This window comes from Plectropomus leopardus, chromosome 8 (genome assembly GCF_008729295.1).
Source record: "Plectropomus leopardus isolate mb chromosome 8, YSFRI_Pleo_2.0, whole genome shotgun sequence".
NCBI lineage: Eukaryota > Metazoa > Chordata > Actinopteri > Perciformes > Serranidae > Plectropomus > Plectropomus leopardus.
The window spans coordinates 32,649,360-32,677,260 of record NC_056470.1 but is presented as its reverse complement, the minus strand read 5'-3'; the positions used below and the strand labels follow the sequence as shown (position 1 = coordinate 32,677,260).

General features: G+C 38.7%; 2 protein-coding genes across 2 annotated transcripts in view; both read right to left on the bottom strand.

Moving 5' to 3' along the window:
• Nucleotides 1-2,646, bottom strand: part of ccnt1 (cyclin T1) — a 7,462-nt gene extending 4,816 nt beyond the window's left edge. The window contains exon 1 of the mRNA XM_042491092.1: nucleotides 2,564-2,646. Coding sequence (XP_042347026.1) covers nucleotides 2,564-2,646 — 83 coding nt within the window. The remainder of the gene's footprint in view (nucleotides 1-2,563) is intronic.
• jph2 (junctophilin 2) lies at nucleotides 1,209-27,901 on the bottom strand. The gene is made up of 6 exons (XM_042491345.1): nucleotides 27,073-27,901; nucleotides 22,060-22,876; nucleotides 7,167-7,285; nucleotides 4,454-5,367; nucleotides 3,886-3,986; nucleotides 1,209-2,879 (listed from the first exon to the last, which is right to left on the bottom strand). Exons 1-5 carry the CDS (start codon nucleotides 27,449-27,451, stop codon nucleotides 3,906-3,908), a joined length of 2,310 nt encoding a protein of 769 aa, XP_042347279.1. The 5' UTR covers nucleotides 27,452-27,901; the 3' UTR covers nucleotides 1,209-2,879; nucleotides 3,886-3,905.

Genomic DNA, 27,901 nt, shown 5'->3' with positions numbered 1-27,901 from the left:
GGAGCAGAGAGTCTGGGAGAGGATGATGATGAAGGAGAGGAGTATTAAACAGGCATGCATTCCACTTTACTGATCACAGATCTGTACCTTTTTGATTCATGTCAAATAAATAAAACTGTTAATTGACCAAAATCTTTTTTTTCTCCTTTCTTTTTAATTCTTTGAAACGTGGAGCGACATCACTCTTGTGCTGTGTTTAGATGCCTTTCACAAGTTTTTAAACCTTTGAACCCTGAGCAAATTTGGTTTGAACTCTTGAAGAAAAGTAAAAAGTTAATGAGCAACTTGAGTATAAATGTTCTAAATATAGCAAGTAGAAAATTAAGTAGATTTAAGAAATTTTCAAAATGTTATGGGGAAAAATTTCTTGAGGAAACCTGATAAATGCTAGGGAGAAATATAATTACATAATTATGATTATGTCACAAATTATAATTCTTAAGCCCCCTTCCCAGATTTTTTTTTACTTTATTTTTTTTTTAATTTTCTTGTACTTTTTTCTAGTTTTTGGCCTTTTTTTTAGTTGCTCATTTCCTTCCTGTGTTTATATATAAAAAAAAAAAGGCATTTTGCTGAGGTTCCAAAAGGTTTTTAAATTCTCTGTCACGTATAACCGTACCTTTGATTGAAATTGTTTCGACTGTAGACGTGATTTTGCTCACGTTAGTCACTGGGGGGCAGTGATGTTTAACAGATGCTGAGCTCCACACGAGGCTGAAATGGCAAACTGCTCTAATTCAGATTTTGTTGCAAGTTATTTGACAACTAAACACCGTTTTTGGCATCAGCTGTTCTAAGCATACGATTGCGATTGTCACATTTCCCAATTTAAGGTGTGATTTGTGCTTTACGTGAGAAGAACTGAGGCCTAACCCCGCTCTGGTTTAAAATAGGGTGCGGTATTCACTGTGGCCCAGGGAGGGATGGGGGGCGTCCCATTCTGGCAGACAGGTGGTGTTTAAAAATACTTAGTTCTGCTGTTACCAGACTGGATAATGAACGATAATCTGGTAATAAATTTAGAAATTTAGAGTAAAAATAGGGAGGAGCAGAATCGTTTTTTCTTTGAGAAGGTCAAGAAACACTTAATATTACCAAAAGTCGAGGCCTAACTTTATTTATTTTAACAGGTTACTTTTTTTTTTTCATTTGTTCCCAAAAATGTCCGTGCACGGCCCCGACTAACCAAAACATAACACGTTCACAAGTGTTGTAAAAGTTTTTTTATTTTTTTGTTTTCATCTTTGTGATTTTGACCAGGTTTGGCTACAGAAATGCATTTCTTCAATTTCAGCAATGTTATTTGATTTCATTAAACGCACTAAAACAGACAAAACAAAACGGCTCCTACATTACACTGACCTACATGAAGTTTTATTGCACTTACCATCGAGCTCATCCGACTCTTCTGCTATTAATTAATGCATTTTATTAGATTAAGAACTAACTTTGGGGCAAAAATGTAATCCAAATATGTTAACTTTTTTTCCTCTTTTCCATGAAAACGCACAACCAGCGGTCTGTGTTCATTTGCAAACTCAAAAGCAAGACCTATTTTAGCTAAAGGATGGGTAGAAATGTTCTAGAGAGCGCTCTTCTCAGTGTAAGACATGGAGTTTGGAACATTTTTATGTATTTTTTTCTCCATCTCACAGTCGCGAGGTAATCTGACTCCTTTTTGGGAAATAAATAAATTTAGGTTTGCCTCCGACAAAAATCCTACAGCAGAATATTTCGAATGCTGAAAAGACGTGCACTTCAAAAAACGGTACAAAAAAATACAGACACATACGCACAAAGTGCCCTCATGCGTACAAAAGTCGAACTTGTATTTTGGCTCTAAAGCAACGACAGGCCCTGAATATAAAGCAGTGTGGAAGAGAGTGGACGGATTTCACAGGCAAACACACCAGCCTAAACACCTCCTGCTGCCAAATCTGTAGATTTAGAAACTTTACAACAACATACAGTGATTGTTTTAAATAAGATAAATCCAAGTTTCCTTTCTGCTCATTCTATTGCAAAACATAGACGTTTAAAACCGCCTGACAAACACCACAGGAACATACAAAAGCTTCCTATTGTCCTTCTCTATTTATTTGGTTAGCAGTTCCCAAACTTAAAGCAGCAGAATGTCAATAAATGCATATAAATCCCAGTGAAAGTAGAAAGTTTCACAGTGTAGTACACCCCAGTCTCAAATGCAGTTAGCCAAAAATACTCTGGATGCTTTGGAGTCTTAAGAAGAGCAACAAGATGAAAAACTGGCTTTACAGTAACGTCGGATTATTAATGAATCTGCTGCAGCTTTTTTTTTTTTTTTTCAACACACATCGGACATTACAGATGATTAAAAATGATGACACTCCTAAATCTTTCACACGTCTGCTGCAGTCAAATTTGTGTCTCAATAATCAAGTTTAAGGCAAAGTGGAGAGAATAATCAGCCATTCCTTCATAAAACAAACTTGTGACTAAGTGTATTTATCTACTGAGATCGTCTGATCAGCCAGAGCGTGCCGATTAAGGATCGAGTTTAAAGCCTTTTTATTTTCTGACACACTTGTGACACACTGTGGCAAAGTTAAACTGAGACTTGTCGAGCGCTGCTTCTCCAGTGTGAGCACCGAGGACGTACTCTCCCATCCAGCCCCCGACTTTCACATACAAACACAATCCTACTCGGACGCTCTGAATCTGTTTTCATGTCCTTCAGTTTGTCAAACCTCTGGAAAGAGAGGAGCATCACAGCGGCCAAAAACCTTCAGAGGGGCTGCGGCGGTCCGCGTGAGGCGGCGTCGTCTCCTCAGCGGTCGTTGGTTGTCTCTGGTCCTGACTGAGGAGGAGGCCGGCCGTCTCTCTCCAACGCTGCTGGTGACCTGCAGCAAAAACACATTTTTAATTTTGATTTAATTCAAACATGTAAAAAAGAAAATGCAGAAAAGATTACGCAAACAAGCAGACAGACAAAAAATCAGGATTAATAAAGTCCATCTAATCTAATCTAAAATAATCTAATAAAATTTAATTTAATCTAACAAATATGGAATCAATACAAACAGACACTGGTGGAATGTAAGTACATTTACTCAAATGCTGTACTTCAGTACAATTTTGAGGCTTTACTGAAGTATTTTAATTTCATTCTGCATGTTAGAAAAAAAATCCAGAAAAGTCCAGAAAAAATATGACAAATTATGTTAAAGAAAGAAAAAAAACATATATTTTTAAAATGAATTTAAGAATTTTTGGAGGTAATTTTCTTGTTTGTTTTTTTTTACTTTTCTTTTGTTGCTTATTTTCATGTAATTTTCTCGTAAATTCTGAATTATTTCTTACTTTTTTTTAACCAAGTTTTGTTAAGTTACTTCTTGCTTTTTTCCCGTGTCATTAATAGAAGTCAAACCAATTTTCCCAGGTCCCAAAGGGTTAATTAAACATATAAGCATACACCCACGTCCCCAAAAACAAACATCTACCATTTACATTATGATTTACAGAAAAAAGGAGGACGATAAACTCTGAAAAATAAATATTAAGTAACCAAGTACCAAGTATTAAGTACATCCTGAAAATCATGTTTTTTAAAGTGATTTTAAACTGATGTAAAGTTGGAAATTGTTTTAGCTTCACATTAAAACTGGTGGCACGAACACTATTAGTTTGAGATTAAATTACATCGTATCCTCACCTCTCGATCACTGAACGATGTTTGAATATTCCTGGTAGTATATTATTTTTAGCCTTAGAAATGATTTTTGCTATTTGAAATTTGAAAGATCTGTAAATTTAACAAGAATCTGTCTTTCGTTGGACTTCACTAAAATTTGTATATTTTACTTTTTTTTCCCTGCAGGTTTTGACGTTTGTCATGATGTTTATTACCTGAGGTGTTGGACGATGTCTCATGACAAAATGTGTACGAAGAGAATGGCCAGGCCGATGTTGAGCAGGATGACCATGCAGATCATGATGGTGTTTGGGCCCTTTAAAGAAAAGAGCGTGAGGTCAGTTAATTCACTTTCACACCTTGTAGAATAAACCTGCATCTCTCTCGCTCTTTCTCTCAAAATCAGACCAAAATCTGGTCAAACGGTAAAACGAGGCAGAGCTGACAGAATATAAACCAAGATTATTTTGCCGCACATAACGTCACTCAGTGGAAACACAGTCAAGTTTTCAGTTTTGTGCAAATTTGTAATGGAAACCCGCCTCGTGTGAACCTCATGGTGGTACTGGGTGGGTATCATCATAGTCTGAAGGATCCGTCATGAACAATTATGAACGAATCATGAAGGTTTGTAGTAAATGGCAACATGTTGAATAGTTGTCGAGATATTTGGACCAAAGTGACGGACCGACTGACAGACCGACACTGTCGACCCGATAGCTGCGCTGCCAACATGCTAAAAAATAGCTAAATGTGAGTCCGTGTTTGTTTTTGCGGTCTCACCTCCAGCTCCAGAGACTCTGCAGTCACCTCATGACTCGGACTCGACACCATGGCCCTCAGTCTGACTTCTGCTTTGGGCTCCACCTTCGATGCCGGTTTGGCCACGATGGGTTTGGCTTCGATTTTCTTTGGTTCTGGTTTGGTTTCGGGACTGGGTGCAGGTTTGGGAGACGGAGCTGGGCTGGGTTGCCGTTTCAGTAATGGCTTTGTCTCTGCTTTGCTGGACGGCCGGTTGACCTCCCTGGACTCTACTTTGTTCTCAGAGACGGATGGCGCTCGTTCGTGGACGGATGGAGCTCTTTCGGTTTTGACCTCGATGGTTTTAGGCTCAGGGGTGACAGCTTTAGAGGACACTTTTGAGGTGGGGCGCGGTGCTTCTTCTTCATCCATAGAGATGAGGCTATTCCTTACAGGGGCAGCGGGTGCAGGAGAGACTTCTGGAGCTTTCGTCTCGGAGTCAAACTTCTGCAGTGGCTTGATCTCCAGGTCAGAGCCCTGCTCGTTCTTGTTGCTCTGACGGCTGGGGTTGCGTGAGGGGCCACGACTGGCGGGGGCCGCTCCGCCCTCAGGTGCGGCCAAGGCGGGAGCAGAAACGGAAGTTGACGGGGTAGTGGGGCGACTATTGGGCCTGCTGTTGGGTTTACTGCCTCCACCTTTGATGGTTTTGTCTTCGTTCCAGCTCCCTGGACTGAGGAGTTTGGGGTCCTCCTTGGCGAAGATGCCCGGGCTGGGGGAGGGGGTGCGGCCGGGGGACGAGCCCGGCATGAGGCTGTCCAGTTCATTCATGAGTGGGCTTTCGGGTGGCGTGGGCAGGGGCTCCTCCTCGGCGAGCAGCGGCTCATGCATGACGGTGTCTGTGTTCTCACTTCCCTCTGCGGCCTCATGTAACACTCTCTTCTTCAGATACTCAGGACCTGTGGGACACCAGTTCAACCAGTACATTAGGATCATTCACTGAGTATCGACGTTTATATATTTAATGACAGAAAAAAAGTCATACATGCTTTTATATCATCACGCCTGGACTACTGCGCTCGTCAGGCATGTTTCACATCTGGAGAAACGGCGGCTCGCTGATGTTTTATGTTTTATTTTTGGGTTTTTTTAGCCTTTAATCGATAGACTGAGCGTGAAAGCGGGAGAGAGGGGGAGGGTGACGTGCAGCAAAGGGCCTGGGTTGGAATCAAACCTGCAGCAGCTGTGTTGCTGCTAATCACTGACGTATCCTTGGCTGAGATCATTTTTTTTTAAAGTCTACTTTGCATGTAGTATATTAAAACTAATTCTTTTTTTGTTTTATTTTCATCTAAAAACAGTGGCATCATGACAAAAACCTGAAATTAAAAGGGTTAAAATTCTGAAAATTAATGAATATTTGCTATTTATGATTAGGAGTGATGCTGGTTAAAAAATAAACTCAGTGACAGTAGAAAATCATATTAATGTATAATATTTTTAGAACCTCATTTTGGGAAGGCATTTTGAGTGCAGAGCGGTATGAGCGTGTAATATTGAAGCGGGCTCTGAGGGTTAATATCGCCACACTCGTCCGTGAGACTAACGTGTTGTTTTTTTCCCAGTACACACACACACACACACACACACCAGCTCACGCTGACACTGTATATCTGTGTTGTTGTCTCCTTGGTGAGAGATCGTTCACGAAGGAATGCACAGCCGGACTCAGCCAGGCTTCGTCCGTGTCTCGTTAATAGTCTGAGACGATTCGTGCAGCCACACAGAAAGCTGGATGACTTTCTGTCTGCTGAGGTAGAAAGCCAGAGAAAAATAGCAACAGGCTCCTAAATGGCTGCTGTGCTTTTGTGTGAACGTGTGAGTGTCGCCAGACTCGCAATGAAACTGATATGATCCCTTCGACCCAATAAGATGTTCCTTTTTTAGACATTCAAATGCGGCTACCCTCGTGCTGAGCCTCAGCCGAGGATCGGCTCGCGCAGGCTGGATGTATGCGCAGGGAAACATTACAAACCACATCTGTGCTTTTAATGCTGGAAGAAATACTCTGTTACAGGTGAACGTCATACATAAAATGTTTTACTATAAGCATTAAAATAAACTTAATTTTAAAAAGTGAAAGTAATCTGTGAGTGAAGCTAAACAACAGTTTGGAGCTAAAACAATGTCCAACCATAAACCAGTTTAAAATGATAAAAAAATATGAATTTTACGCGGTACAGTGATAAAGATGAGGTTTCACAGTCTCCAGGTGTTTATTTGTTTTCTTAATATTTATTTTTTCCTAGTTTATCTTCCTATTTTTTCTGTAAATAATTATGAAAGATGTTAGATATTCGATTTTGGGTATGTGGGTGTTTGCATATATGTGTATTTATTTAGAGTATAGTTTTAAATCACTAAGGAAGCTGAAATGACCTGAAAAAAGCTTAAAAAATATGTCTTTTTTTAAATCTGCAAAATAATTTTAAACATATAATTATGATAATTATAAATATATAGTTCTCTGGACATTTTGTAAAAATAATCTTTTAAATCTACCAATTTCCTGCAAAGTTGCTCATTGCCTTTTTCCCCATGTTTTTGAAAGAAATTGCACCAATCTGATCAGGGTTCAAAGGTTTAAATGCTTGTGAAAGGTTTCTAAAAGCAGCACAAGAAAAATGATGTGAGGTTAGCTATAAAGGCATTACTTTCTTATGTTATTATCCATTTCTGCAGTTTTCTTCACACTGACCTGGCTGGTAGAAGGATGGGGAGAGTTCTTTGGCCACCAGTCTGGCGATGCAGGACTCTCTGTTGGAGGCCTGAGCGGCCTGTTCGGCTGCCTCTGACTTGGCCTTCGAATGAGTCGTCCTGCAGAAGGATCAGATGCAACAGGATTTATCAATCACAGGCACTTCAACAATCATTCAGGTGTTTTATTTTCATGTTAGCGGCATAAGTTACAATCAGGAAGGAGTGATTTTAAAACTACATCGCAACATTGTTCACAAACAGGATGGCTCTGTTCAAAGCCAGACTCCACTGACAAAAACAGTTTTTTTACCACATTGAACACGAGAGCTGCTGGTCTTCCTCTGCCTTGAATTTTTAGTTTATTTAGTGTTTTAAAAGGTTAGTTTAAGGTTTTCGGGTTGATTTCGGATTAAGCAGAGTCACACAATTATGCAAACACACTAAGAGATGGAGGTAGTGTCAGAGCAGCAGTTCCCGTGTTCAGAGATGTAAAATGATTGTTTTTGTCAGTGGAGTCTGGCTCTGAAGAAGTTTTACTCTCTTAGTTTAGCTGGTTGAAGGTTTTGAGCGTATGACAGGAAAGATGAGACTTGGATTATACTTCACAAGGTGTGTGAGGGTTTGCAAACAGATGTTTTGATGTTGTTTAGCTGTTGTTAAATGGGGACCCTGATGACTTCATATATAGACTGGATTTATAGACCCACCCAGAGAGTGATCAGAGGAGGAAATCTGCAGATTAATGATGTTATCCATCAACAATTATCAGGAAGTATTAGGAGATCTCACGTGGCGCTGGGTATAGTTTGCTTCCACTCTGAAGGATATTGACCTTGTGTGAGTTTGTTTGAGTTCAAGGCTCAAGGCTCAAGGCTCAAGGTCCAAGGTTCATTTCATTGTCATTCTGCACATGTTGACACATGAAAAGAGCGAAACTTGTGAATCAGGCCAACAGCGTACAATAAAGTGACAGTGTTGTTAAATAATTAATAATAAAATAAATAAAGAAATAAAAATAGAAATAACTTAATGCCTGAGATTTATATCTGATTTACTTTTTTTAAAAAGGGCCTATGAAAAAGGGAGAGCGAGAGCTACATGTAGCAGCAGCATGTAAATAATTGGTGGTTAATAATTTAGGAATGGGCTCCAGATCTTGACTAATACAATATTGTGAAATAATGTGCATGACTAAACGTTTGGGTGTTACTTCTAACAAAAATACCATCCAAAATGCCAAAGTATCTCTGCCAGGAGGGTCTGACAATGTGTTGTAAAGTATTGCTGGTGATGATGTGGTATATTTATGTATATTTAAATGCACTTTGATCTTGACCTTCTTAATCAAAGTATGGACCTTGAATACGAACCCTTAAACATGACGCCAAATACTTTAACCAAAAATACCGCCGCAGACTGGGAGATTGTTTATAGTATTCAATGAGGGGTGGACGGCTGCAGGTCATACGGCTCATTAGTATTATTAGCTATAGAGAGAGTGTCCTTTTCTGCTGTTGGGCTGCAACAGAAATAAATTACGCTTTTATCGCCACCCCGATAAAAGTTATGGCAGTTATGGTGAGTTACTGAAGGCTCCATCATCACACATATTTCTGTGAGACAGAGAAGTCACTCGAGTGATGCATAATAATAATATGCATATGCATAAAGATACAGCTTCAGATTAGTTGTGACCAACAGTTCAAGAATGAGGATTTTTGATTACTCTTTGTGTATGTAGGCTGTCATTTTTTTAATGGTTTGTTTGTATATTCTGTTCTAAGACTTTAACACCTGAATAGAAATCAGTTTTCTTTAGACGCCATTTTCATTTAGACGCCTTTCATTAGAATCTAAACTTCTGAAATCTGTGAAAACTGGTATCATTTCTTACACACACGCATGCACGCACGCGCGCGCACACACACACACACACACACACAAACACAAACAAGAGAAAAAAACACAATGAGCAACTTGGCATTAAATGACCTTTAAACTGCAAAAAAAGAGTAAAAGGTGAAAAGGAAATGATCTGAAAATGAGTCGGGTGGGATTATTAGATATTATCAGAAATGAGGGAAAAATCTCCAGACACTATATGAAGAATTCTCTGGATTTTATACATTTTAAAATTATGCTACAGAAAAGAAAAAAAAGTAATTTATTTTATTTTATCTTTTTTAAGGTAATTTTCTTTCTTTTTATTCTTTTCTAATTTCCTTTTTACTATTTTCTTGCTGAATTTTTGGGTCATTTCTTTGCTCGTCACCCTCCTCCGATGCCTTTAAAAGAAATCAAGCCATTTCAGACCACTGCCTGCCGTCTCGTCAGCAGATTCACTCCACCTGCTGATCATCTCTCTCCTGGTCCTCGTTAGTTCCCTGGTATATCTACTCTCTCTACTTTCACTCTCTGCCAGATAATCTTTGTGCACCGTGGCTCAGCTTTCCAGTGTTTCATATCGGCCTTGTGACTTTGATCTAGATTTTCAGTGCTGCCTATATTTTTGGGTTGAGCCTCAGTCTAACCCCTTGTTACTTTGTTAATTGCCCGGATCTTTTTGCATTTTCAAATTGTTACATGCATCCTGTTTAGTGCCAAAAATGCCACAGCCATCAAAGCATAAAACATGTGTTGTATTATTTCTGAGTGTCATTCTAGGCTTTTGCCTTGAAATTTGTCATTTTTACTATTTTGCAACTGATTATGTCATTTTAGAGGCATGTAGAGAAAATACATGCTGTTTCCACCAGGTGCACTGTCACAGTCAGTGTTGCTGTAAATCAAGTCACATCCAACGCAGTGATGATTAAAAGAAAACAAAATCTACTTTACATGTAGTTTATTGAAAATAATTATTTTTTGTGTTTTTTGTCATCTAAAAAACATAGTGACATGACAAAGAGGGTCTACCTCTATGAGACACAAAAAGACCACAAAGCGACACAAAACAACAAAAAGGACACAAAATGACCACAAAGAGACACAAATCAACAAAAAAAACATAAAATGTCCTTGAATAGACTCAAAATAACCACAAAGAGACACAAAACAACAAAAAAAAAATACCTCTAATAAACACAGACCCACAAAAAGATGCATAACAAAAGTTACATGAAAACACCACAAAGTCTGTGTCTTGCTCCTTGTAGGAGGGGTGGTGGGGACCTTTGCATGTCTGTGCCGTGGGGCTCATTGTCTCACAGTCTGCCCATATGGGTGCGGGAGTGTCAATTTTGCAGGTATTATCATGCAGACAAACTAAAATTTTGACCCGACAGTGGCTCTAAATGAAAAGGAAGGGCATCACCAACATTATTACAACTGACCCAGAGGGGGACATATATTTGTGTCAATTTCTTCAACACTTTGTGCCAAAACATTATAAAAAATCCATCTAATAGAAGTAGAAATATTCAACTTTTTAGAAACAGTTGACCTGCCGGTGGCGGTTTAGGAAAAGTCAGGGCATCACCAAAGTCAGATGGTTTCATCTGTGTGAAATCACGAATATCTGCTCTAAATTTCATTTCCACCCGTCTAAAACTGTTTGGATATTTCAGTGTGGGCCAAAGTTGTGGACTGACTGGCTAAAAACCAGACATCTGCATTAAGAGTGTTGAAGGCTGCTGCTGCACATTAACTGGGAGAATTACTGATTGTGATTACTCTGTGGATACTTGACATACTGTAACTCTACACTGAGCTGAAAATAGCTCCTCGGTCCACTTTAAGACTCTGCGGGGAAGGTGCTTCCCGCTGGAACAATTAGAGACTCCTGAGGCTCCCTGTTTGAGACAGATGAGCTCCACCTGTCCACACACCGTCAGCACCTCTGTCCTCATCCAGGAACCGCGACACCCTCAAATCTCACGTTTATAATTACACTGAAATCTGTCAGTAAATGTAGATCTATAATAACAACAGCTGCTTTTTAGCAACAAGCTTTGTGGTACCAATCCCAACACGCACACTTTAGGAATATACTATTTAATTTGGCAGACCACCACTTATGAAGAGGGTATCATGTAGTTCTGAATGTCTACTTTACAAAATATCATACTACTGAAACATGGATCCTGAAGGATAAAGCTGGAGTTATTATATCTTTTTCTTACTGTAAATAAATCATGTGAAAAGACCATAACAAACAATAGACATCCTGCGAGAAACGATTTTCGGACAAATTTTCTTTTCTTTTTGCTCATATCCAGGATTTGTTCTTGTTTTGTTGGTGCCCTTAATTTTTTGGGATTCATTCATTTTCCTATTTTTGCTCCTCTCTCAGTTAAGAGAAAACTTTACAAAAAGACAAAAGCACTTTTACGAACTTAAAAGAAAAACATCTAATTTTCACAGGTCACAAATTGCTGTGCAGCTTAAGGAAAAATAAGTTTTACATTTGAAGAGCATTTAAAAATGCATTTAATCAAATTTAAATTATGTTTTAGAGTAATTATAATGATTGTATTGTTACATTTCAGTGCTGAAAAAATACTACTAAATGTGGCCCGTTGATTACAGTGACTGTAATTTCATTTTCTGTGCGTCGCTCTACTGACTAGTGCTGGAATTTAAGTAAATTTACTCAAATACTGTACTGAAGTGCAAATCTGAGAAACTTTCACATTATCACCTTGAATACTTTATTCTCATGGCACTTTCCACTTCTACTCCACTACACTTCAGAGGGAAATGCTGTACTTTTAACTCCACTTACATTATTAGATAACTACTTTTCATATTAATGTTTTTGCGCACAAACTATATGAAAGTACACAAGTGCAGCTAAAACAACTAGTTAATTATTTAGAAAATTAACTGGCAACTATTTTTATAAACGTGTTAGTCATTTTCATGCAAAAAAAGGTTTAATGGTTCCAGCTTTTCATATGTAATGTATGTATGAGGGGTAGCTGCTTTTCCTTTAAATTATTTTTAATTTATTAAATTTATTTGAACATTTTTGCATGGGTACTTTTACTTTTAATACATCAATAATTGCTGCAGAAGTTATTTTTCGTCTTACAACTTTTTTTGGGTGTCATGTCTAAAGTCTTGGGCATGTCTCTATGTCATTGTGAACGGCACAAAAACTGCCCTCATATAGTGTTTAGAGGGCGTCCAAAGTGCGTGACGTTTCAGGGCAGCAGAAATGGCAGAAAGCATGTAAACAGTGTCGACAACTGACGGTAAAAAATTAGATTTTGTTATTTTGTTCCTAGTAGCCATTATTTACTTTTAGTAGTTGCACATTTTAGTATATGCATCTATGCAAACTTTTAACTAGAAAGCATAAACAACTTAATTTTTATAACACAAGTTTCCGTAAAAGTCAATGTTAAGAAACTTTTTCTATAATTAATTCACATATTAAATATCAATTTTTGACCACATGTAAAGTGTGACATGGTATTAATGTTAGCTGCTGTTCATGCAGAGTGACCTAGAATGAATATGAAAATATAATATATAAAATATATAAAAAAAATGAAATAATATATAAAAATGTCAATAAACAGCTATAAACATCTTACTTAAATGCTCTCAGCATTAAAATTCAACCTATCTTCTTTGTGGCTTTCATGTTGTTCCCACTTTAAGACCTCAAAGTAAATTAACACAATGAAGTCAGAAGAAATGACTTCCCAACTCGTAAACTACGACCTTCAGACATCACATGAATGCAGCATCAGTCTCACGCAACTCTCAGCACCATAAATGTGCAGAAACCTTAGACTTTAATGGTGCTCACCACAAATGTCCTTGAGAGTGGAGTAGAAGCTCACCCCTGTATTGCACTGCAAAGGAAAAACAGATTAAACCCTAAAATAACCGGTCAAGTTATCCAAATGTAGTCGATGCTGCAGACAACCAGTGCAACCAGGAACTAAAAAGCAGCTGAGTACTGAGGGCCAGCAGTGCAGCATGGTACCCTCCACTGTGATCACTTACTAAAATTATGTATAGCTAATAACATGGTAGATGGCAATGCCAATGTGGTATTGTTTTGACTGATAATTCCCACCTGAACACAGAAAAGCTGTTCAGCTGTTGATTCCTAATGTAATGTAATATAATAGAAACTAACTGCTGTACAAGCTTTAAAAAAAGCTTAATTTACTGAATACAAACATTCAAACAGGTGTTAGAACATAGTACAATATAACTGTGAAAACTGCCAGAAATCCAGATAAAATCAAATAAGCAAACACTTCTCTGGAGTCAAGTAATGACTTTAACCCTTTGAAGCCTGGATAGATATCAGAATCAAGTCATCTTTTGAGTCAAACATGGAACATGGAAAAAGAGGGGCATGAGTAACTTTGCAAGAAATTGTCTGCAAATTGCAAGAAAATAGCAAAGGGTGACAGAAAAATGACCTGAAAATTTGTTTAAAGGAGAGAGAGAGAGAGAGAGAGAGAGAGAGAGAGAGAAAATTATTATTATCAAAAAAGGGAAAAATGTCCAGAAAACTTTAGTATTGTAACTTTATATTTAAAATTATGTTACAATTGAATTTCTTTTTATTTTCTTAGGTCATTTCCTTGTTTTTTATTTTTTAACTTTTTTATTTTCTGTTTTTGCTTCAGGTAATTTTCTTGAGTCTTTTACTATTTTTTTGCAGAATTATGGGTCATTCTTGTTAAGTTGCTCATGACCTTCCTTCCATGTTTTGAAAGAAATCAAGCCAATATGCTCAGATTTCAAAAGTTTAAACTGAGATTGCCTGAACGCGGCTCGCAACATCTAGATGGCGGAGCCAGCAGCTAGCAGCTAACGGTGCTTGCCACTAACTGTGCAAACAGCATGTACAGCATTAACAAAGGAAACAGTGCTGACAGAGGTCAACAAATCCTCATACAATTGTTCGTATGATCCCGTTTTAAATAGTGGCCCATTAAGCACTTAACGTAAAGTTACGTAGCCAATGTAAAGTTATTTTAGGTAGCTTTTGGAAAATAAACATGGTGCTGAAATACCTTAAAATGAGTTAAAGTTCACTCAAAGTTCACACTATTCTGAACACAACGGCTATCTTCCTTACTCCCGCCGGTGCAGTGCTCATGTGATTGCAGCCTTTCCAAAAATGTGGCTTAAACACAAATTACTCGCTCATGATACCATAGGATATGTACGAAACTTGGTGCATTAAATTTCATATAAAAATGTACAAACAGTGCATGAAAACACAGCTGCACCATCTACAGGTTGATTGCAACACTCACAAAAGTAGCATGCCTTCATTCACTCATTCACTCCACTTTATCTTATAGTAAACAGGGGTTTGCTGCTTTATTAATGTGTCAATAATTATTATTCAATATTACCATACATATTTTTCTGAAATGGGCATTTCTGCATAGTGATTACTTTCAGTTTTTGTACTTTAAGTATATTTTGTTGCTGATACTTTTGTACTTTTTTGAGTGCCTGGCAATCACTTGTAACAGATTATTTCTACACTGTCATTGCTGTACAAGTTAAATATCTGACTTCTTTTAAAGGTATTCCTTATGCAACCTCTTAGCAATGCTGCAATAATGAGTTTGCAATTAGCTCTTGATTTAGTTGTATTTTCACAAAGCGATTTGATTATTGTCGGAAACATTTAGTCGTCTTTTTATAGACACCAAATCACTCTTTCACGCTCCCTCTGTCTCTCACACACACACGCGTTCGGTTGAATAGGACCCTCCACAGAGATAAAGTGACACATGCCAGAATGACAGAATATCTTGCCATCAGCAGCCTTCAGGGCAACTGCAGCGTGACAAAAAACAAATGGAAAACACCAGCAGCTATTTGAAGAAACACTTCTTCATTTTGCTCCGGCCCTAAATTAAGATTTAAGGTGCACAATTGTTCACAGCTTTGGAGGCAGTTTCTTCCTACAGCTGACGTCTCGTCACTCCTCAGAGTACAACAAGCGTCTCCTTAAGGCCGCACTAAAAGCATAAAGGGTATTTAGGTCACAGTGTCAAATGTCATGTTTGGTTGAGGGGAAGCACTGGAGTACCTACACACACACACACACACACACACACACACACACACACACACACACACAAAGCAGCAGTAATACAACTTAAAGATGTATGTGACATTCAGAGGTTGATTCAATTCAATCACACATACATATATTTGTTGCTCACTGCCTTCTTCCCATGTTTTTAAAAGAAATGAAATTTGCTCAGGTTTTAAAGGGTTAAAGGAGTTACAGCCAAAAATATTCTTTTCAGTAAAAAAGAAACCAACAGTCATTCTGTTGCTTTGCGTCTTTCGCATGTCTTCTTTTGGCATCGACTACTTCCGAACATTTTCAGCTTTACTGCAGCGTTTAAAACATTTTCACAAGAGTACTCAGAAGTTTTAATAAGTTACTTTGATGAAGTGATTTAAATAATTACATTACTCTTTACTTTAAAATATTGCTTCAATGCAATAATAATCTACTTTAAAAATATTATGTAAAAGTAAATCTTATAATGTAGAATGGGCCCTTGATTCAGTGGCCACTTTTTTAGGTACAGCTGTTCAGTTTAATACAAATGGTTTGTCTCAAGGTCTGTTTTTATGATGCGTCACACTGCGTGGTGTGAAATGGAAAGAAGAAAAACATTAGAAACACATCTACATGTAATACTGTTATTGTACAACACCACCTTTAACTACGAACTCAATAACTAAATAAATGAACACATTTAGGAACATATCAACACAACCTGAACATTACACGCTTCACAAAGATGTTTTCCAGGCAGATTGTACATGTGTATCTGATAAAGTGGCCACTGAGTGTATACTGCCACGTAGTTTATATATTTCATCAATAAACTCTTAACTTTGAAATTAGATTGTTTTATATCTTGGATTTGCACTGAAAAGTAACTGAAGTTGTCAAAGAATATATTTGAGTAAAAAAATAAAATGGAATTACTCAAGTGAAGTACTTTAAAATCGTGCCTGCTTGAGTAAATGTCCTTAACTGGACTCTACAGAGATCTCATCAATAGTCCTGAGCTGAGGACTTTATTTACAAATGCAACGCACAAAATGCTCGTATCAGCAGTACAGTATGAAATCCAAGCCGCACAACTAAAGCTAGGTGTGGTACATTTACACGCTAACCCTTTATACCCAAGCACTTGCTTATGAGCTGTGTCATATTTATATCCGTGCGACCATCTGACACCACTGCTGACGCAAGATGGACGGAGATCTGTGATCTCTGAGTGTTGCCGGCGAGCAGCAGAGCTAAAGCGTACAGTGGGTGACAGAAACTAAATCAGACTGCTGTTTTCAAGCAGAGCTACGAACCATTTGGCTTAAACAGGCCAGGAGTAAAGTGAAGTGGTAGCGTGACATGCAGACAAACGCACAGAGCGGTCTGGGTGTGTGTCTGTGACGAGGCAGGAAAGTTGGGGTCTAGAGGCCGGGGAGGGGGGATAATCAGCTGTTGCATTCCCCTGTGATTGTGATACAGCAAGAGTGCGCCTGCCCATATTTAGTCAGGGCTCCTCTGTGACCACGGGGCCCCTGAGTGTGTGTGTGTGCGTCATTTACACCCCGTCCTGCCACACAGGTCCTCCTTCAGCCGGCCCACACAACAGAACAATGTCCACAGAGTGTCTGAATACCAGCGAACGCTCAGTGAGCTGGACTTGAAGAGGTCTGGCATCCCATGCGGCGCACAGGTTGTTCATGTATTTTTAACTGACGACTTCACTGCCAAAGGATCATGGAGAGAGGAAACCACTGCCAGGAACAGATGTGTCATGTCTCCACTGCTTGTATAATAAACAGATTTCAGTTCAACGTGCAGGAACGCTTCAGAGTAGCTGGTGTTTAGTTACTGCGGTAGCAAAAGTATCCACATCCTTTAAAGATACACAAGGTATCTGCACATTTCTAAAGTACAAATTTGATGACTTTTTCTTCATCTTCTTAATGTTCTTCTAATGGCATTTACAAGAATCTCCAGCGGCTAAAAGAAAACAGCCAATCAGAGCCGAGGAGCTGTCGATCATGTCAATCGCTGCTTGTGAGCTGCAGCCAAACTGTCAAATTACGCAGCGCTGATCAAATATAAGTCAAGATCCTGTTATTGCACTGGCTATTTCTCACCTCAACTGTTAACAGAAACATATTTTCATGTTCTGTTTCGCTGTAAAAATGCTGTTTTTGGCTCGACTGTTTCCATCAGGTGGCTAGGTCACAAAATTTCTCAAAAAATTTTTCCAACTTTAGTGGAATAAAAAGTTCAATACTTTTGAAATGCAGTGGAGCTTAAGTTTTAAATGAAAGTAAACTAAATGTACTTTATAATAATTCCTTAAATGCTGTTCTTGAGTAAATGTACCTAGTTTCCTGCAGCAGTTTGGAGTTTCTGATAAGTTTGTGTTTGGTTTATTGAGGCCACCAAGGTGTTTCTGAGAGCAGTCCTACATAAATACACAGCTTCCTCTCTCTGCTCTGCAGGCGCCTGTGGATTTGCTGTAGGTGAATTTAAAGCACAGATTCAACAAACACTGGCCCATAACTCTTATATACTGCTTATCCTTGGCGAGTACAATATTTAGATTTCTATCTGCTGCTGGGACAGGGCTCTGCAGTCCATCAGCGCGAGTCTCACTGCTGTAAACACTGAGCTCATTTCAGGTGCTGAAGACGACTGTGGACCAAAACACGACGCAGCCTTGTACGGTCACAGACAAACTGAAGGTAGCTGTGTACACATATTAACAATGTGCTACATTAAAATAACAAGTTTCCTCGCAGGTTGATGGGTTTATTTGATACAAATTAATTAAGAATGCACTGTGATTAGAAAGAGGTTTAAAGATGATTAATTTCATTTTGTCTAAGGTTATAGTGGCAACTTTTAAAAGATTAAAAACTGGCATTAGGTTTCCATTAACCCTCAAATTGCACAAATTAAAATTGTGAATACAAAAAGTCAATTTTGAAAAAAAAAAAAAAAAAAAATTATTGCAAAAAAGTTTTTATGCTCACATTTCAGGTGACAGACAAAATTACGTCGTAGAAAAAAAAGTTGAAAGTTGTTGAAAAATGTTTTTATCAACTGAGATATGTTTGGTATTTTGTGCGATGGCCATGACATCACTGTTTTTCTTTTCCGATGTATTTTTTCTCTGCATTTTCTGTGTAATTTATTTGCACTATGTATAAATATAGGCGTGGTTTCAGCTTTTCAAACATTCGACCTGTCGCAGATCCAAGCAGGATCAAAATGTGTTTAATAAACTGCTGTGACATTGACTAAGTGTCCTTTTTCCTCACATACAGAAAAAATGTATTGTTTTTGGGTTGTTTTTTTTAAAAATATCTTTTTCTTTTTTTCTTATTTTTGGGACACTTTCTTGTAACTTTTTGCTCGTTTCTATGCTGCACATTGCTTTGTCCTCATGTTTTTTAAGAAATCAAACCAATTTGCTTATTTTTCAAAGGGTTAAGCCAGAATTTAAATCACATTCTGCATCTCTGTTCTTCCAGCCAGGTTCCCCTTTCCCCAGGCACTTTCATTAACTGCTCACCTGCTTCCACTTTATCTCATCTGCTCTGTAGTAACCAATTTCCAAATTTCCCATCACCTGACCTTCCCCATCTACCTCCTCACCTGTTCCCCATTTCCCTCGTTAGTCTGCAGTATAGAAGCAGCCCATTTCCACTTGTTCCCTGCCAGATTGTCAAAGTTTCTGTGCTGGTTTGTGCCTTTGCTTTGGAGCCATCATATCCTGATCCTGATCCTGTACCTGAACCTGACCCCTGATACCTGACCCTGCGGGTGCCTCTCTGCCTGTAAGCCTATATATACTTTCACTTTGAACCCCCCCCACAAAAACATTGGTCCTTTCCCTTCTTGTCTCGCGCTAACACCTGCGTGACAGTTTTATGAAAAAAATATATCTGTTTAATCAAGCAAAGACACAAATAAAAAATGCAACTAATAAAACTATTGAAGCTTCATGAGCTCAGACACCAAAAATAATCACACTCTCTTGCTCAATTTAATATCTAAGGTCAGTATTGCCATCAAAGGCAAAATCCTAGGCCACTCTAGAAGTGCTGAGCTAAAATATGAACATGAAATGCAAAAGTCTCTCTCAAACTGATGCAAGGAATCTTGTGGAATTGTTAAAATTAATTATAAACACTGGCTCTTTTGAATCTCTGATCACAAAGGCTAATAATTATCAAGAGCATTTCTATTAAAATTGGTTTTATTTTGTAATATTTACAAAGAAAGAAACAGAATGGGAGGTACATATTGCCGTTCATTTGTACTGTTTCATTAGTCTGTTTTTATGAGCCTCTCTTTTGTGCCCAGAGTTGTTCTGTTCAACTATTTTAACTGTTAAGGCTGCCACTTGGGACAGTGCTGCTCTGAAAGTTAATCCAGTCTTAGTTGATGTAATGTCGCCGTGTGCTCTGACACTTTACACAGTTTAGCAACAGAGACAGAGGGAGAAAAGTCTTTGCAAGTGATGCAATCATTGCAAAAACTAAAGTGAGACAAAAGAAAGTTTGCATCACAAGTTAGTAACATTCAAGCAACTTGTACTGGATTTATTATGAAACACAATGTTGGGTTTGAACATTTTGTTAATCAGAGCAAAATATGAAATCTGTGGTTCGAACTGTGACTCTTAACAGTCACTTTAGCCACTGTGTTCATTATTTCTTAACTACAATGTGGCATTTAACCCTTTGGGCCTGATTTAATATTACACATACTTGTATTGCTCTGCACACAAAATGCGCTTTTCAAAATCAATCAAAATCAATTACTTTCTACTTTCATTGAGTTTATTTTTTGAACCAACAGTTGGGCGGCTATGTTGGGCGGCACGGTGGCTTTGTGGTTATCACTGTTGCCTCACAGCAAGAGGGTCCCTGGTTTGAATCCCAGTTGGTACGGGGTTTGGTCCAGGCGGGGGCCCTTCTGTGCGGAGTTTGCATGTTCTCCCCGTGTCTGTGTGGGTTCTCTCCGGGGTCTCTGGCTTCCTCCCACAGTCCAAAGACATGCGGGTCAGGTTATTTGGTGACTCTAAATTGCCCTTAGGTGGGTATGGTTGTTGGTCTATATGTGTCAGCCCTACAATGGTCTGGCGAACTGTCCAGGGTGTACCCCGCCTTCTGCCCGATGACAGCTGGGATTGGCTCCAGCCGCGACCCTTACGAGGACAAGCGGTTACAGAAAATGACTGACTGACTAATTTGTGGGACATTTCTTGCTATAATGGCCAATACCTTTTTCCCCCCCATGTTTTCAAAAGAAACCAATCAAATTTGCTCTGTTTTCAAGGGGTCATATAGCTGATGTTGTTCCAGGTTTCAAAGGGTTAAGATTCTGTTTCATTCAGTTACTATCTTTGTTTGGACGGGAAAAAATGTAACTCTAGAGACAAGTAAAAATCTTTCTCAGCGTGATGCACACATTTATTTCACCCAGATGGATATAGAGTCTTTGAGTACTCTGGAAACAACAGCTGTAAGTGTTGAATGAGCTTTTGGGTTTTCAGAGATAACAAGGTAATTATTTTTTTAGAGAGAACAGGTGCTTAACGCTGCACAGAGGCCCTAAATGGTCAGAAAAGGTTTATTTCTGAAATACTTAATGTTCCCCCTGATTCGCAGGAAGAGGCTGAGAGCTGTATAATCATGTAGTTTTCTTGTATGAGGCCAATTTAGACAGACTAGCTGTGATGATGACTACAGCCATGGGATGATTCTGTAGCTGTAATTCGACCACAAGTGCAACCGTACTCTGAGCAAAACCACAGCCACAGCTTTATCCACCCCAGCCAGACAGAGCAGCTGCACCTCATAGCCAGTGGCTGTAAACTGTTGGCCTTTTGAAAGGAGTAATGAGCAATGAATGCATCATGTAACACCGACTGTCTTTTGTGTAGTTCTATCTGCAGAGCCCTCCTGCAGTGTATTATAACTGGACTGAATAAACAAAGTAATTCTATGAATCACGGGGATGAAAAAGTCATTGTGAGGAAACACAAAAGAGGTTATGGAAAAATTCCCCCTATGACTTGTCAGGGGCTCTTTAGCACTGTGACTAATGCATGAGTGGTACAAACTCAGACGAGAGTAAACTCTTACAAATATTTCCCTAATAACAGAGTTCAGACACATTTTTATCAATGAATATCTGAGACTTTGAGGCACATTTTAAGACCATAAATTCTCTTTTTCAATTACTATTTAACAGCTTTCATAATATATATCATTTTTAAAACAAATGGTTGATTAAATATAACTTAGGGACTGTTTATTTATTTATGAGAAGTGAGGGGCCGGTGCAAAAAGGGGGAGGCATGACAAATAATTATTTAAGCACTGAAAAGGGTTTTTTACTTACTTACTAGGGGCATACAACTTTAAATGGCTGTTTTTTTATTTCACTATGAATTTCTTAATTTTTTTTCAAAATCATTTTGGCATTTTTTTCTTGCATTTTTTTTGATGATTTTTCATTAACTTCTTTGGTGATTTTTGAAGAAAACATTTTGGCTTTTTTTTCTTTACAAATTTTTGGTGATTTTTTTTCTTTGAAAAAAAAAAGCCTTCCAAACCTGTGCATGATTTATTAAAAAAAATCTCCAAAATTACAATATTTATCAAAGCCAGAAACTATAACAACAGACATTATTGTTGAATTTTCAAATTTCACACCTTGAACACATCATGTGTTGTTAAAGGTTTATAAAACAGGTTTCTATTACTTTTCCAAAACCTTTTCAGGCTTGGAAATTTCTATTTGAAAATTGGATTCAGGTTTTTCATACGAACCGTGATAAACGAGATGAAAGAGAGATAGGGAGAATCATCACTTTATCATCTTTTCTTACCTTGAAGCAGCGATCTCTGCCTTTTGCTTGGCGATGGCTGCAGCCCTCTGAGCGCCCTCCACCGCCCGCTCCACCTTCTGCTTGATCTTGGTTCCCTTCAGCTGGATCACCCTCTTCTTCATGGCCTTCACCAGCATGTTGTTCATGTACTTGCCCTCCTCCTTCCCACCCTCGGCAAAGGTGGTGCAGCCGTAGCCGTGTCTCTGGTTGTTCAGCCACTCGCCCTCGTACTTAAGCCCGCTGGACCTTTCGCTTATTCCATATCCTGAGCGCTTGTCGTTCTTCCACTCGCCCATGTAGACCTCTGTGGTGGTCGCATCAATGTCGGCCTCCACTGGGGGGAAGTCCTCGGCTCCAGCCAGGCTCTCGTCCCCGATGCTGATGGTAGAGTTGGTGTCGCTGGCGTTGGAGCTGAGAGCCGATTCAGTCCTCAGGAAGCTGATCTTGCTCTTCTGGCTGGACAGTGAGGTGCTTGAGTCGGATTTCTTCAGCTTACCCAGCAGGGAGCTCCTGCGAAACAGGCCCTTCTTCTTGGGTTTCACAGCCTCTGGGTCCACCTGGAGCGTGAGGGCGAAGCCTCCGCGGGACGGTCCCAGCTGGGTAGGGGTGGCGACGGGTGTCTCCTCACCTGAGGCGTTGGTGGTGGTGATGACGGGGATGTCTTGCTGCAAGACGGTGCCATTACTATGCTCGCTGCGAAGGGAGGTCAGGGAGGTACGGAGAGGGGAGCGGACAACTGCTGCCATGCCATAAGGGACACTTTGACGGACTCCATAGCCGTGCCGCATCCCACCTGTGAACTGACCCTGGAAAGTACCTGCAAACATCAAAAAACGGAATTAATTTCAACTTGCAGCACAGACCAAACGTCAAAGGCAACTTTCACATGTTTGTTGGTTGTTTTTTCCTCACTTTGGTCCAGACTGAAATATCTCAGTTATGACTTGACCCAACACAGTATCCGGGTATTTCTCATCAGAACATCTACTGCTGCCTTCATGTGCTCCTCTCAAATATCTTATTTAACATATTTTTGAGTTACAAGCACATGAAAGGCCCTCCAATTGTAAGATGTAATTACGAGTGTAAAATTGGGAAATTTCGATGATACACGAGTTGTGACGTTTGCGTGATGTCTCAGGGCAGCAGAAATTGTGGAAAGCATGAAAACAGTGTCAACAATAGACAGTAAAATATAATATATATCATTATTTTGCTCTTGCAGCTGTCATTTACGTTTATCATTTATCATTGCATCCATCAGCTGTAACAAGTGAGCAAACTTTGAACTATAAAGCATGCCAGGCGACTACACTGAGCATTGATATCAACAGTACTTTATAATACGAGTTGCCGACTTGATGTCATAAATGCATAAACATGACAGGCAATAGTCAATGTTTGGTCAATGGTAAAAAAACTTTGTTTAAAATTCACATATTAAATATCAAATCTTGATAAGTGTAATATGTTATTAATGTTAACTGCTGTTCATGTAGAGTGACCTAGATTAAATAATAAACTGGAAAAAGCTATCCACACCTTATTTAAATGCTTTTAACATTAAAATGCAGCCCATCTTCTTGGTAGTTTTCATGTTGTTCCCACTTTACGACCTCTAAGCACACGAACACAACAAATTTAGAAATATGACTTCCCAACTATGACCTCCTGACATCACATGAATGAAGCATATGTATAGATATACCTCATGGTATTTACCCTTTTCTCTCCTTATGTGATTGCTTGTTTCTCTCCCCCTAATGCGGATAAAGTCTTAGCAATGATGCAATACTGGCTTGATCTATATGTATCACAGTCATGCAGCACAGCACTAGATTTTAAATGAGTAATAAAACTAATGTATTTCATGTAACATCAGACATGTTTGGGGATTTTTATATACATATTTTAAACAATAGCCAAAACAATGTATAATAAAAAACATTCTGTTAATTCCAAACCATTTACAGGCCTGGAAAACATTTTTAGGAATTTCATAATCATAGGAACCCTGTAGCATCCTAACATGCTAAACTAAGGTGTTGCACCTGGTAAGCATTATACCTGCTTAACGTTAACATGTAACCATGGCCATTGTGAGCATTTTAGCATGCTAACATTAATCCCAACAGCCTCACAGAGCTGCTAGCGCGGCTGCAGACTCTGAAACATGGCGTGGAACCAAAATAGATCACTCCATATAAAACTACCCGTCCTATTATTTCTGTCAGAATGTCACGGGTATCTTTAGTGTGAAAGTTCATTAATGCTCTCACTGACAAGTCATCTTGAGGTCCGGTCTCATGCTATAATTGACATGAGTGTGGATTATAGTGACAGCTAGGCCTCAGCCCGTGAGGCCAGGAGGGCATGGGGCTCGTGGGCTATTATTACATCCTGACATCTGGTGCTATCACATCCCCCACAGCAACTTCCACCAGACTGGGCTTCAAAGCTGATGAGTCAGCTGTCAAGGAGGGTTTCCCACCTCTATTGTACAAGCAGAGATCACCACAATCGCTTTTATTTGTCTAACTTATTTAGTTTCCTCTACATAGTCGAATGGATGAGCTGGTGGGAGATAAACGCACCAGAAGCTCCCAAAGAGTAGTCAACCTTATGTAACATGTTTGGGAGTTTTTGTTACTTAATTTGAGATATAAATCTGAAGTTTACACATACAATTCTGGCCTGTTAACAGTTTCTTTATCAAAGTGTGTTCATTTATGTAAATATTTTGTTTAAAGAAAAGTTTTGGGGCACTTGTACTTTTATTTTTTGCTACTTGATGCTTCTGGTCCACAACATTTCAGATGGAAATATTGGACATTTTACTCCACTTTTTTTATCTGACCCACTTACTTCCAAGGTTAAATAATTGCTATAGTTACAAGTAGTTTTTTTTGAGTATTTATAATAGATTTAACTACACAAGAGTGTGTATATATACAGTATATACACAAATCTATCTGTCTATCTATCTATCTATGTATGTATCTATCGAGGGAACATTTTTCTACATAATTAATGTTTTTTATTTCAATACTTTCAGTACATTTTAGGGTTGCAGGGAAATAACAGTTTCAAGGTATACCGTGGTATGAAAGCTGACGGTTATCACACCATAGACATTTACTTTTCTACGATATTGACAAAAAAAAAAGCAATCAGACTGAGAATCTCTCTTGCACCTGCGCATCTCCTTTCCCCCTAGACTGCCTTGTTGAACATAATTAAATCTAAAAACTGGTCTCAAGTTTCAACTGATATAAAGTTTGTCCAACTAAAAACACTGTTTTAAATTTCTTTGAGGTCAGTATTTCGACTTTTACTTCAGTTAAAGTTCTGCATACGTCTTCTGGCGTTGTTGATGTTGGTGTAGTTTAACAAAGTGGAAAGATTCCTGTAGGATTTGATTTCCAGCGAGCTTTAAACACTTTTTGACTGACAGCAGCAGGGTGATATTTTCTTCCGGTTACAGACAGGCATCATGAGCTGATTTGTCTCCACCTTGCCTGCTATGAACTTGGTGCGATGGACCGTGTGGCCACACTTAGCTTGTGGGGTTTTTGATTCAGTTATCCTAAAAAAGTTGCCCTGTCCTTTAAACTCAATTTAAGAACAATATATATATGGTATACATTATTGCGTCAATAATACGGGTAATGACTGAATGAAGTGTAATTTTTCTCTGAATTAAGAGTACTTTTTTCTTTGAAACTTTATTTTTTGCCTATAATAATGTTACCACTTTATTTAAATGCTTCCCCTACTTTTGCAGAGATCTTTAGCTGCATTATTAATGTGCTTTCACATTTCCACATTTAGTGGTAGAAAAAGATTTTTAGATTAAACTTCCCAGCTGCACATGAGGTGATTTAAATTTGCTCGGCCTTAACCATCACTTTTGGCACTTTAAGTATATTTTGATGCTTTTGTACTTTAGTTAAATTTATTTTTGAATGCAGAGCTTGTACTTGTTTTTACAGTTTGGTGGGCCTGTTGCTACTTTTAAACAAAGGATCTAGGTACTTCCTCTAGCACTGGTGTAGTCATATTTACTGCAGAGCGTCAGTGTAGCAAAGTACATTCACTCAAATACTCAGGAACATTTTAAGATACTTGTGTACTTATTTAATTAAGATGATCTTATTTTATAAAATAAGGTAAAATGGTATTAATCCGTTGGGTTGAAATCACTAGCTAAACCAACAATCTATAACGCAATTTGATTATTATTATTGGATAAAAGCATTTGATCTTTTTTTTTTAAATCAAATTTCCCAGCAACTAAAATGATTAAAAGCTGCTCCACTTTAACCTCCTTTTTTGCCACTTAAAGTATAATTTGATGCTTTTGTACATTAAGTTTAATGAAACTTTAAGTTCAGAATTTGTATTTGTGAGTAAAGTATTTTTTTTAAAAATATTTTTGTGGGCCCATTGTTACTTAAGGATCTGAGTACTTCTCCCACCACTGGTATAATCATATTTACTGCAGAGCTCCAGTGTAACAATGTACATTTACTTGAGTACTGTGCTTAAAGTACAAGTAACTTGTACTTGAGTATTTTCATATTTTCCATGTCTATAGTAAACATGTAGTCCATACCTCAGAGGGAAATAAATCTGCTATGACTTTTATCTGAAAATTAAGTAATTTTTACATAGTAGTATTGCTACTTTTACTTAAGTAAAGGTTGCGTATTTACACTACTGCTGCAATCTTAGGAATTTAATAAAGAGCTCCAGTGTAACAAAGTACTTTTACTCAAGTACTGTACTTAAAGAACAACTTTGAGGAACTTTTCCTGAGTAGGCTTATCTCCGTGTAATGCTACTTATACAACAACTAAACTGCATCTCAAAGGGAAATAATGAGTTATACTTGTAACTGAGTATTTTAACACTGTTTTGATAGTTTTATGCCAGTGAAATATCAGAGTACTTCTTCCTCTACTGCCTCATTTGCACTATAAAAAATCAAAAGTCTGAATTTGTAAATCTCACCTCCATCAGCATATGTTTCTGTTCCATATCCATCCTGTAGCCCATTATTCCATGTTCCTTCATACTTCGCTCCACTGCCCACACTGATCCGGATCCCATATCTCCCCTTGAAGCCATGAGTCCATTCCCCTTTGTAAATCCAGTGTCCTTTGGTTTCTACTCCCAGGCCGTGACGCTTCCCCTGTGACCAGTACCCCTCGTAGGTGTTTCCGCTGGGCCAGGTGTAGACCCCCACCACCTCGAAGCCGTAGTTCCAGGAGCCGGAGAACTCGCCCTGGCCTTTGGGTCCGGTGCAGATACCATGGCCGTGGGCTTTGCCTCCCTCCCAGCCTCCGCAGTAAGCTCCTCCGTCATCAAATTCAAAGCGACCTCCACTCATGCCTCACCGCTGCGCAATTACGCACCGATCTGTAAAGTAAAGTTAAAAAGTTCGTTACCTGGCTAAAGATAAAACCTCCGTCAGTCTGACTTCACTTTCACCTGACATCAAAACTGATTGGAGATATCCTTGGTGCTCAACTTGAGGGGGTTTGTTCTTTTGGAGTCGGTTTGGGGATTTCTGCGCGTGTCCATGAAGCTCCGGTGCGCACTTTAAACTTTACAGAAACTTTAAGTTTGCCCTCTTGTACTCCAGTGTCGTAGTCTTCTTAGATTTCTCCAGAATAAGTTGTGCTGTGTTACAAATTTGGATGACTGTATTATAAAATCGAATTATTTCTGTATTTCTGTCTTGAAAAGCCACTGATCTTACATGGCTTTTTCCAGGTGGCCGCAGAGAAAAGCCCCTGTCTCTCCCCCTGTCCCTGCCACCCAGCTATCTCCTCACAGT